The 12268-nt window shown below is 42.7% G+C and overlaps 1 protein-coding gene across 1 annotated transcript in view; it reads left to right on the forward strand.

Annotated features, from left to right (window-relative positions):
- Positions 1-12268, forward strand: part of LOC120418886 (uncharacterized) — a 115097-nt gene that overhangs the window by 17593 nt on the left and 85236 nt on the right. The window contains exon 2 of the mRNA XM_039581419.2: positions 7902-11233. Within this exon, the coding sequence (XP_039437353.1) occupies positions 8229-11233 (3005 nt within the window). The 5' untranslated portion in view covers positions 7902-8228. The remainder of the gene's footprint in view (positions 1-7901; positions 11234-12268) is intronic.

Consider the following 12268-nt stretch of genomic DNA (forward strand, 5'->3'; position numbering starts at 1 on the left):
TACAGTACAAAAAAATACTCAAAAAATCATTATTTGCAATATGAGTTTTCAAAACAGAAAACAGGGTGAAATTTTGGATACATTTCACAGTATTTATGTTTTTTTTTTTGCGTAAAATAGTGACATTTAAAAAAAATTTTTTTGCAGACAACATGGATGTTTTGGAAGATTCTTTTCTACATCGTATTTTTTAGTGCAAATCGCAGAATACAGTTTTTCAGCACTGTTTTTTTTTATAGTTTGTAAAATTGTGATTTCATTTTCACAAAACTAGTTTTTTTTCAAATGCTGTATTTTAAAATAAAAAAAAATAAATTAAGAATTTTGATATTTTACACAGAAAACTTTGCAGTATAAAACAAAATTATCGTCTGTGGGGGGAAATTCCGTACCGCAAATTATAAAAAATAAATAAATTAAAAATAGGATATTTTGCGCATATTTTAAATTTTAATTTTTTTAATGAAATTTGAATTCAGTCCAGGCTCGATTATACAATTACCAGAAGTTCGACTATCCGATGGTTTTTATGGGACTTTGAATAAATGTCTTGTTTTTTTTTTTATTTTCTCACTTTTACATCAAATACGAGTTCTGCTACCCCATTTTGGTAAAAATTTGAATGGTTGATTGATTATCAAATTACCAATTGCATTTTTTTTTAATTTCACCGCCACCATTTTGCATTTAATAATTCTATATCATTTTAAAGTTGTTGAGAGGTCATACTGGAGCCTGACAATCAAAAGTAAGACAACAAATTAATATTTATTCAAGATTCGTGACAAGTGACATTTTTTAAAGTTCTTCAGATAATCGAGATTGTGTTAAATTTTTCATTGCTTGATTTTTATACAGTATGTAAAAAAAGTATTTACACCCCTTGAGCACTATGCACATTTTGTGATGAAACATGTAAAGAATTTAAAGTTTGACAGGAACCTAGTACTACGTTTTGTTCAGAAACTCATGCCAAACATTTTGCTACAAACAGCTCATGAAAAGATGATTTCTATAAAAAGTTATATAACAAATACTATTACGAAAATAAAAAAGGTGCAAAAAAAGTTTGTACACCTTTCGAAAAATTAACATAAATAATGTTATTTGTTGACAAATCACCATAAATCCAGTCTCCCAACTCCAAATAGGCATCCTTGACTGATTAAAAAAATGATTTGGATTGAATATAAAGTTTACTAACTACTTAGTATAAAAGTTTATATAACTCTGGAAATTCTATATAAAACTTATCTAAACTTAATTTTGCAAACTTTTAATTCAACTAAATGTCAATATATTACCATAGAATTGCTAAATAAACATTTTGGAGTGGGTATAACACCGTTTTGGGGGTATTTGTATCGATAGAATAGATTTTTCGTTGGAATTTCGTACCAACCCGGAATTACGTCGTCGGAAAATCCGCCGGCATTCGAACCGGTCCATAATTCTTAAGTCAACCTATGTGGCATCGAAAAGGGCATAAAATTTCCGATCTTTTGATACCCATACATCTAGGTTTTCTATAAAACTCACGTTTTTAAATACCTGGGCAAAAAGTAAGTTTGATCCACGAGAACAAAAATTACGAAATTCCATACATTTTTGGCAGATTGCTCAAACAAAACCATAACAACGTTTTTACCTAGGTATTTAAAATCGTGGGTTTTATAGAAAACCTAGATGTATGGGTATCAAAAGATCGAAAATTTTATGCCCTTTCCGATGCCACATAGGTTGACTTAAGAATTGTGGACCGGTTCGGATGCCGGCGGATTTTCCGACGACGTAATTCCGGGTTGGTACGAAATTCCAACGAAAAATCTATTCTATCGATACAAATACCCCCAAAACGGTGTTATACCCACTCCAAAATGTTTATTTAGCAATTATATGGTAATATATTGACATTTAGTTGAATTAAAAGTTTGCAAAATTAAGTTTAGATAAGTTTTATATAGAATTTCCAGAGTTATATAAACTTTTATACTAAGTTGTTAGTAAACTTTATATTCAATCCAAATTATTTTATAAATCAGTCAAGGATGCCTATTTGAAGTTGGGAGACTGGATTTATGGTGATTTGTCAACAAATAACATTATTTATGTTAATTTTTCGAAAGGTGTACAAACTTTTTTTGCACCTTTTTTAGTTTCGTAATAGTATTTGGGTAATTCTCTACCAACTCACACGAAATCGGGAAAAGTTGCCCCGACCCCTCTTCGATTTGCGTGAAACTTTGTCCTAAGGGGTAACTTTTGTCCCTGATCACGAATCCGAGGTCCGTTTTTTGATATCTCGTGACGGAGGGGCGGTACGACCCCTTCCATTTTTGAACATGCGAAAAAAGAGGTGTTTTTCAATAATTTGCAGCCTGAAACGGTGATGAGATAGAAATTTGGTGTCAAAGGGACTTTTATGTAAAATTAGACGCCCGATTTGATGGCGTACTCAGAATTCCGAATAAACGTATTTTTCATCGAAAAAAACACTAAAAAAGTTTTAAAAATTCTACCATTTTCCGTTACTCGACTGTAAAAATTTTTGGAACATGTCATTTTATGGGAAATTTAATGTACTTTTTGAATCTACATTGTCCCAGAAGGGTCATTTTTTCATTTAGAACAAAATTTTTCATTTTAAAATTTCGTGTTTTTTCTAACTTTGCAGGGTTATTTTTTAGAGTGTAACAATGTTCTACAATGTTGTAGAGCAGACAATTACAAAAATTTTGATATATAGACATAAGGGGTTTGCTTACAAACATCACGAGTTATCGCGATTTTACGAAAAAAAGTTTTGAAAAAGTTACTTTTTGCGTTTCTCTTTGTTTCGTCGTCCGTGTCTGTCGCGGGTGACCATGAATGGCCATGATCGATGACGACCAACTTTTTCAAAACTTTTTTTCGTAAAATCGCGATAACTCGTGATGTTTGTAAGCAAACCCCTTATGTCTATATATCAAAATTTTTGTAATTGTCTGCTCTACAACATTGTAGAACATTGTTACACTCTAAAAAATAACCCTGCAAAGTTAGAAAAAACACGAAATTTTAAAATGAAAAATTTTGTTCTAAATGAAAAAATGACCCTTCTGGGACAATGTAGATTCAAAAAGTACATTAAATTTCCCATAAAATGACATGTTCCAAAAATTTTTACAGTCGAGTAACGGAAAATGGGAGAATTTTTAAAACTTTTTTAGTGTTTTTTTCGATGAAAAATACGTTTATTCGGAATTCTGAGTACGCTATCAAATCGGGCGTCTAATTTTACATAAAAGTCCCTTTGACACCAAATTTCTATCTCATCACCGTTTCAGGCTGCAAATTATTGAAAAACACCTCTTTTTTCGCATGTTCAAAAATGGAAGGGGTCGTACCGCCCCTCCGTCACGAGATATCAAAAAACGGACCTCGGATTCGTGATCAGGGACAAAAGTTACCCCTTAGGACAAAGTTTCACGCAAATCGAAGAGGGGTCGGGGCAACTGCTGTGTGAGTTGGCGGAGAATTACCCATTTGTTATATAACTTTTTATAGAAATCATCTTTTCATGAGCTTTTTGTAGCAAAATGTCTGGCATGAGTTTCTGAACAAAACGTAGTACTAGGTTTCTGTCAACATTAAATTGTTTAGATGTTTCATCACAATATGTGCATAGTGCCCAAGGGGTGTAAATACTTTTTTTACATACTGTATGTTATAAAGAAAAGTGCTTCAATAATTTTCCGTTTTGCTCTTATCATTGCTAATATAGTTGATAAACCTTTTCCGGTACAAATTTAGTTAATTTCCGCAACATTTCGCTTTCATTTCAACGACCTTGGTTTGCTTGTAAATAACACAAACAGTTGTTACGCAAAGCTACTCGTTAGTTCCTCTCTTCCTAAACTTCTTCCGAAACTTTACTGTTCAACACCCGTTCCGTGTTGTTTTTTTCCACTCCTAATCAGATTGAAGATATCTTGCGAAGCTTCAGGCAGCGACGACGCGCGCATTGTAACGAACAGCTACATATCTTGACTATCTCGCACTTGTCGTAAACAAGTCCCCGCGATAGCCACGTATTCGCAGCATTTGCACAAAGATTACAGGCCCATAAATAGCCACCAGTTTATGGTCGATAGAACACAATGTAATTTCTTCTGATTTCAACTGCTGTGCTTCTCCAAAGTATTTCAAGACCAGCTCCAGTTGCAGCACGCCAATTTATGACTCCATTGAGAAGGGGGTGGTATCAGGGTTTCGTCGATTAGCATAAACTTTAACTTGGTCAATGCAAGAATTTTCTCTTTTCAAGTTACGGCTGCCAATTAGCCGAATCTTGAACGCCAATGAACTGTCCAAGTTTCTGCAGCGTTGCGTGCGCTTTGAGGAAGTGTGTGGCTATCGTGCCCGAAATGCATCAGCAGCTGATCCGAACCAACAGTTCGGAATACGTTTCAAAGGTATCGTATCGTTTGTGACCGGCGACCAAGACTTGGGGAGACCGGCTGGTCGTCGCAGGGTGTTTACGAGTTACGAGCACGTCCGCGCAGCTCATTAAGTAATTACCGGCGTTTCTCAAGGATGGCTTGGCCGACGAGCACCCGAAAGAGTGTCTTCTAGCTGGAGCTGTTGTTGAGGTTGAAGTCGCGCGAGTTCACGCCGGATAGCGCGCAAGAATGTGTCCGTCGACCGATCGATTTGATTGGGCCGCGTTCAAGCACAAAACGGTTGCCGATTGAGTCGTTTAGATGTCCGTGAACGGCCCTCACGCGTGTGTATGTGTGTGTGTGTGTGTGTTTGGGCTGCTACTCGCGACCATAAGCCACTTAAGCCAATTTAGGAGGCGTTGGTCACGGGTTGGTCGAGTTCAACAGCTGACCGACCTCTGCCCTGTTGTTTGATGAGAGCTTGTTGAGGGTGTCGTGACTTAAAGTTGCAGTTTTCAAGGGTGACCTACAAAACGGCAATAGCTGTCACGCGCTATCTGAAATTGGTTGGTCTTAGTTCTTTGATGTAAATGGATTTTTTTTTGCAGAGGATCCAAATATCTTTATAATGATTTACGATTACTCAATTACGAGTATCAGCATGGTTCAGAAGGCGTTTCGGCATTTCAATAATCGGCAGTCTTCGACTGTCAACGATTACGAGGTCACTCGCAAATGTTGGCCATTTCTCCAAAAAACTACCCAATCGCGGCGTCGAACGAGCCCCTACGTGGTTCCGAAAAACGCTCCTTTTTCATCGTTCGACCTAAAAAATCCAAACTGGAACTCACTGTTAGCCCCATCTCCGGCGAACAAGTGCGTAGGATTTTCGCCAAGGCAAGCAAACCAGCCAGCCACCTCGCGCAGAATCTATTAATCATTCCCGATCGTTGTGGCGTCGGTCGTCGCCATTAGGCCCCCCAACAATAATAATAAACAAGCGCAAATCGCTTCACACCACATTACGTAACCTCAATTACGTGATTCCCGAGAAACTTTGGGTCCAGCGGTACTCGCTCGTTTCCTTCTAAAGGTACCAGCAGCAAATCTTGACCCGGCCTGACCTGAATAATCTCAGCAAAAGAGGAAAGGAGAGGTCGGACAAAAGACATCGACGAGCGCGCGCGCCCTGGCGACGAACCTTCTTCTCGCGGTTTTGGCAAATTTGCTGCGGCCTGACCCCGCCAAGAAAAGGGGGGCATCATTTTGGCGCAGAGATTCAAGAAGTGGTGGAGAAAATTTGCCAACATCATTTTTTTTTTTGCGCTCGTCAATCAATTGACGCCTTTGGCGATGCGATCAGCTTGTTTTTTTTATTGTGGAAAAAATGTTTGACCTTCATGAATCCAAGGGGTTTTTTTTGCCAAACTGCGCAGTAAAATAACTAAACCATGGTAATATTACATTGTGCTGTTTTGGCAAAAAAAAATTTAAATTTTACATCTTTCAAGTGTAATTTTACAAATTCCTCAAAAATTTATGTAAAATTGTTGATTTTGAAGTTATGCAAAAAAATGGAAATTTACATCTTTTACGTGTAATTTTATGAAATTCGCAAAAATGACGTGGAAATACATCAAAAGACATGATAATTATTCCTGAAGTGGCGGAATGCGATCAGATTGGTTTTTTATTTGCAAGCCCTCACAGTAAAATAAGTTATGGTAATATTACATCGAAGAATATTACCAGATGTTGATATTGTTGCTTTGGCAAAAAAAAATGTAAATTTACATCTTTCACGTGTAATTTTACAAATTTCTCAAAAAATTACGTAAAATTGTTGATTTTGATGTTCTGGAAAAAAAATTAAATTTACATATTTACGTGTAATTTTATGAAATCCGCAAAAAATAACGTAAAAATACATCAAAAGACATAATAATTATTCCTGAAGAAGTGGCGGAATGCACTGCGATCAGATTGTTTTTTTATTGGCAAGCCCTCACAGTAAAATAAGCTATGGCAATATTACATCCAAGAATATTACCAGATGTTAATTTTGTTGTTTTGGCAAACAAAAATGTAAATTTACATCTTTTACGAGTAATTTTACAGATTCCTCAAACATTTACGTAAATTTGTTGATTTTGTTGTTTTGGCAAAACATGTAAATTTACATCTTTGACGTGTAATTTTACAAATTTCGCAAAAAATGACGTAAAATTACGTCAAAAAGCGATAATATTTTTTCCTGATGAAGTGTCGGAATGCGATCAGATTGGGTTTTCAGAAGCCTTCACAGTAAAATAAGCTAAGGGAATATTACATCGAAGAATGTTACCAGGTGTTGATTTTGTTTTTTTGGCAAAACATGTACATTTATATCTTATACGTGTAAATTTTAAGAATTCCGCAAAAATGATGTAAAATTACATCAGATAGAGGTAATATTCATTCCTTATATTTTTCAACCATTCAAAGTCAATCTATTTTGCTTTGAATAGAAACAGTGCATATCAAACAAATTGTCCCACAGAAATTTTAAAATTGTGACCATGAGGAATTTAAAGGGTTCATATTTTGGCTTTTTTCTCCGGATTAATTTTAGCAGATTCAAAGCTTCGTGCCTTTTTTCATCGCTTCGTTTGTATGACCACCTAACTTGCTGCTCATTTCAGTTTGCTTCCGCTGTAATTAGCTAATTTGTTACGTGAGTCGCTTTGTGGGGATAGCTAATAGTAAATTTTGAAACTTAAGTTGAACATCCGGCTTGGGTTCAGACAAGATTGTGTTATGAATACTTATTTGGGAAGATACTTTAAATTAGTTTGAGTGAAATTCGTGAAATGAATTCATGTCAAAAATTAGCTTACATTCAGTACACAATGGCAAACCAACACAAAATTTCTGTGAGTCATATTATTAACATTTTTTGCCAATCTGCCAATGCTATTTCCGCAATCGGAAGTGGCTTTAATTGTGCAAATTTGTTCTACATTTCTATACATAAAATTGAGCACGCAAAAAAAAATCAACAAAAAAGGCACATCCTCCAATTGCAACAAAGTTGATGGCGTGCAGCCATGTTCCGAACCATACAGCCATTAGGCACACCAAATTACCCCAAAAAACCATGGTCATCCGGGTCGCAAACCGACCACAATTCTGCAAAGCTTTTTTTCTGTGTGTGCGATATTCTGACATCACCCCCACCCATTGTCGAAACCGCCCATTAGTCACGTCAAATTATCTAAACGAAAACCTCCTCACACAAACATGTGTGTGTGTGTGCTCCACCTATCATTGGTCGTAATTATTCAAAGCCATGCAAACTCAAGTTCTGTTACAAAAAAATATTGCGAAAAGCTCCCCCCATTGTGATGTGTTTTTGCCACGGTTTTCAGCCCCAGCGAACGATCGTTTTACGAAAAATCGTCGTTCTAAAGCGAATCTCCCCCCGACTTTCCCAACGTTTAGGTAGATTTCAACGGTAGCGGTTACACGAAACAAGCGACGAACCTGAAAATCCTTTGTGTGTTGTGATTTCACCCCCGTCTTGCCATTAGAAGTTGATGAAGGAGAAGAGTTTGACGACGACGTCGGAAGATCAGGAAGAAGAAGAAAAAGTGCAAAGAGTGTGAGTGTGTGTGCGTGTGTGTGTAATTTATTGCCTATTGAAAGGTGCGCGCTGATCGTTTTGTGTGATAGTAAATTATTTATTTAACTTACCTGGTAAGAGTTGGTCCCCAATGTGACTGTGCGTTAGAGTCGACTCGGTACGTGATAGAATCTGTTGGTTGAGCGATGTCGTCGACGATGCCCGTGGTGTGGTGCACCGATCCGAACTCGTCCGGGAAGCGGCAACCGTTCGCGTTGCAGGGCATCCAGCTCCAGGGGAACATCACCGAGAAGCATGTGCTGGCGATGAAGGAACTCATCAGTGCGGCGTCCGAGGGCCGCTTGCTGCTGCCCAGCGACGGTGCCATTGTCCTGCTGGACTGTGGCCTCAGCATCGGGTCCATGGTGATCGAGGGCAAAGCTGGCCGGGAGGTGGCGGCGGAGGTTGGCAATCATAAATCAATTCTGCCGGCCGTGCCCGAGGTCGGTGCCCCAGGCAGTAATTGCCCGGATCATAACAATGGTAGTGGGGAAGACGGCGATAGAAGCGCTGAGGGTAGCAAGGTCGCCGACGAGGATGACGTCAGAGAGGACGCGTTCCTGACCGAGCTCGAACAGGAAGAGGGAAAACCTCCAGATCTGTGTGGACTGGAGGGTGGCGGTGGAGAGGTCCTGTACGAGTTTCTGTGCTGTGCCAAGTGTATGAACGATCCCACGTCCAGTTGTTTCAATCCGCCCAGTCATCGTAGTCGTAGTTTAAATTCGCTCAACAACAAATCGCAGCTGTTGTCTCGATTCCTTAATGGACGGGCCAAGGCGCGCCTCTACTGTGATCCCCTGTACAACATCTCCAACCGGTACTTTAAACGGTTGGCCAACCACAAGGGCAGCAAGAGCCGGCAGCCGGACGCCCGCCGGAACGTAATCCGCAAGGCTTCGATCCGAAGTGACCGCTCGGCGGGCGGCAAGGTGGTCAAAAAAAGCTCCGAAAACATCCCGATCTACGCCACCGTCAACAAGAAGATGAAACTGCGCACGCGGCTCGAAGCCCTCCGGCGGCAGAACATCGACGCGGACGCGCTGGCACTGCAAATTGCCCTGGACGGCCAGCAGATGATCAAGCGATCGTCGGATATTATCAATCAATCATCGACTGCGCCCGCCGCAGCACCACCCTCCCAACAGCAGCCATACAATAGTTCCAGTAGGAAAACTAGTTTCGATTCAACCTGCACCGTGAGTTCAATGGATTCGGGCTTTATCGATCAGCAGCAGCGCCAGCAGCTCCAACAGCTCCAGCAACTGCAGCAACAGCAGCCAATAACTGTACATTCGAGTCCCCGCGCAGAACGAGCTGACCGAGGGGAAAGTCCGAAAAAATCGGAAGAATCCCCCGCGAGGACGCCATACGACGACGGTCTGAACGAACTGTCCAAGCTGCAGATCAAGGAGTGTCTGGTGACGCAGTCACGAAACCGCCGAAAATCGTACGAGGAGTTCAAGTCCCTCTTCCGGCAGCAGCAGCAACAGCAAACCGAGTGCCGCAGCCGGCTGTCCGTGGTGAACGAGAAGGATCCCGGCGCCACAAACGTTAGAAGCAGTAGCGTTAGCAGCAACGTTAGCATAAAAACGCGACGAAAGTCTTACGAAGAATTCAAAGCTTTAGTCAAAATTTGTGATAGTAGCGTTAGTAACTTAAAGCCCACGTCCGAGGAGGACGAGGCCGAGGCGGAGAAGCAGCAGCACGGCAAATCTTCGACGACCGTCGTCGGAGGGCTGTTCAAAATGAAGCGCAAGAACTCGCGCCGTCTCAGCCTGAAGAAGCTGAAGATGAACGATAAGGCTGACCAGCACGGGACGGCGGAACCTGCCGCCGCCGCTTCCGTCCCAGCATCAGTGATTAGCAATAGCGTTAGTAAGACCGCCGAAGACGGCGGTCACGTTAAGAGTAGCACAATCTACGACATTCTCCGGAATCGGGGCAAGTCCGCGGAGCGCAAGGACTCGACGGCGTCGGCCGGGCGGGAGTTGACGTCGAAGGAGGAGATTTACCGCAAAAACTACAAAATTTACGACAAATTGCTCTCGTACGGCAGTAAGGCGTACAAAAAGTATGACAAGTACATGACGTACGGAACGATCTACGAAATCCTGCACCGCAAGTCGGACGCCGCCGAAGACGTCTTTCTGCGCAAACGAGCTCTCTCGGAAAAGTTCGCCAAGCGAAAACACAGCGTCAACTCGCACTACAGCTCGCTCAAGCTGGGCACCATCTACGACATACTACAGGGTAAACAGTTCAACGCTCTCGAATCCGGTACCAGTGATCAATCCCTGAACAGTAGCAGTAGCAAAGAGGCAGAACCCAACGCAAGTAGCAACGCAAACACCCTATCAACGATCTACGACATCATCCACAAGAAGGCCGATTCGCCCAAGCAGCAAACCCGGAATCGCTTCCTGGTGAAGAAGATAACCGAAGAAGAGTTCATCAAAGGCAACGAAAACAATCGCAACGAGTCCAACGCTACGGCCACCACCGTACCAGAAGACACCACCCCGAAGCATACCCCACCATCCCCAGACTACACGACGCCCAAACCGGTAGATGCGTCCAAGAAACCAACCCGGGCCCGTCGATTCTCCAACATCCTCTCGTACAGCCCACGCCATACGCACACGGACCACTCCGAATCCGCCAAGCTATCAACCGGTAGCGCCACCCGCCTGAAACAAATCGCCGCTAGTGACGAAGATCTGTACAAAAGTGCTGCCTCCAAGCAGAAGTCCTCCCACCGAGGTCGCACCACCGTCCACCCTGCCCAGTCCCCTCGCCCCTCCCAAGACGATGACCTGTACTCCCGCATCGGGAGGCTCCGCAAGTCCGCCACCGACTCCAGCACGCTCTGCTCCAAGATCGACGAAGTCGCCGAAGTACCGCGGAACCAGCCGACCAAGGAGCCAAAACCCGACCGCCTACCCCAGCCCGGGCCGATCTTCAAGTCCAACTCGCTGGACATGCTCGCGCCGGCCAAGTTCGCCAAAAACCCGCGCTGGCACAAAGCTTCCGGCGCGAGCCCCATCCGTAAGCTTTCGCCGCTCGTAATGCCACGGAAGTCGCAGCCGCAGCCCAAGAAGAGCACGCGGCGGCTGTCGGAGTTTACCCGCGGCGAGTTCCTGAACGAAAAATTGTAAGTATAACCAGAGCTAAAAATAAAAATTTAAAACCTGCCATCTCCTTATACCGCAAACTCCAAATTCGATCGCGTTGAACCAATTACCCTAAAACGACTAATTACTGTTATTGCCAGGCGGTAGCTCTTGACCAAGTTGGCGCACGATCAACAAAGTAGTGCAAACAAATTTGCAACAAATCTCGCGCGCACTCTCTCTATTTAGCAAGTCGACACCGTCCGTTTTAGGTCGCCTTTACATAACTCGACGCCACGCGTACTGTGGTGGCACCGTTACTCGATGAACTCTCCCGAGAACGTCGTCCCAGAGGAGATATCTCGTGCAACGGGGGATGTAATTGGAGTTGGTTGAACCCTGGGGTTGTTCAAGGTCAAAGGCCCCGATGACGCCGGACGGCGACAACAACAAGAACGCCAAGGCGTTCAGCGGAAACGCCTTCTTATGTAACAACGCGAACTCAAGTGGACTCCGCGGAACATGTGTAGAACAAGGCTGTTCTAGGCGGCGGCCACTGCAGATCGTTGGCCTTGGCCGGGTCCGGTTCTTGCATAATCGTCGCCAAGAGTTGCGTGTCGTGCGATCTTGAAAGGGGAGTGTGGGGGGGGGGACTCCCCGCGGGTATGTTCTACAAATTTGTTCTGATTGGACGCGGTGCGGCCCGTCGATATGAGTTATTGCCAGGGTTCTTGCCGTGGATGCGACGAGCGATCAGATGGGCATCGCGATTAACGAGGCATAAAAATAGCCATGAATTATACAACATGGGCGTGGGGATGGTCAGGATCGTATCCAGAGATCGCTAGTTGGAGCACCTTGAATCGCTCTCTTGAGTGTCGAGAACTTATCATTACTGGCAGATTTGATCATCCCTAATCCGCCCAGTGTGTTACGGCACAATGCGCGGATCTTCTCCGCACAGACCGTAACTACTATGTGTGCTACATAGCGCGAGCCGGCCAAGAAGAGTGCATCCAGACCTAGCGGTCAACGTTTAATCGAGATATTGCATAATCGAGTCCGTCGTGGTTGCA

The sequence above is a fragment of the Culex pipiens genome, chromosome 3 (genome assembly GCF_016801865.2).
Source record: "Culex pipiens pallens isolate TS chromosome 3, TS_CPP_V2, whole genome shotgun sequence".
NCBI classification, from domain to species: Eukaryota; Metazoa; Arthropoda; class Insecta; order Diptera; family Culicidae; genus Culex; species Culex pipiens.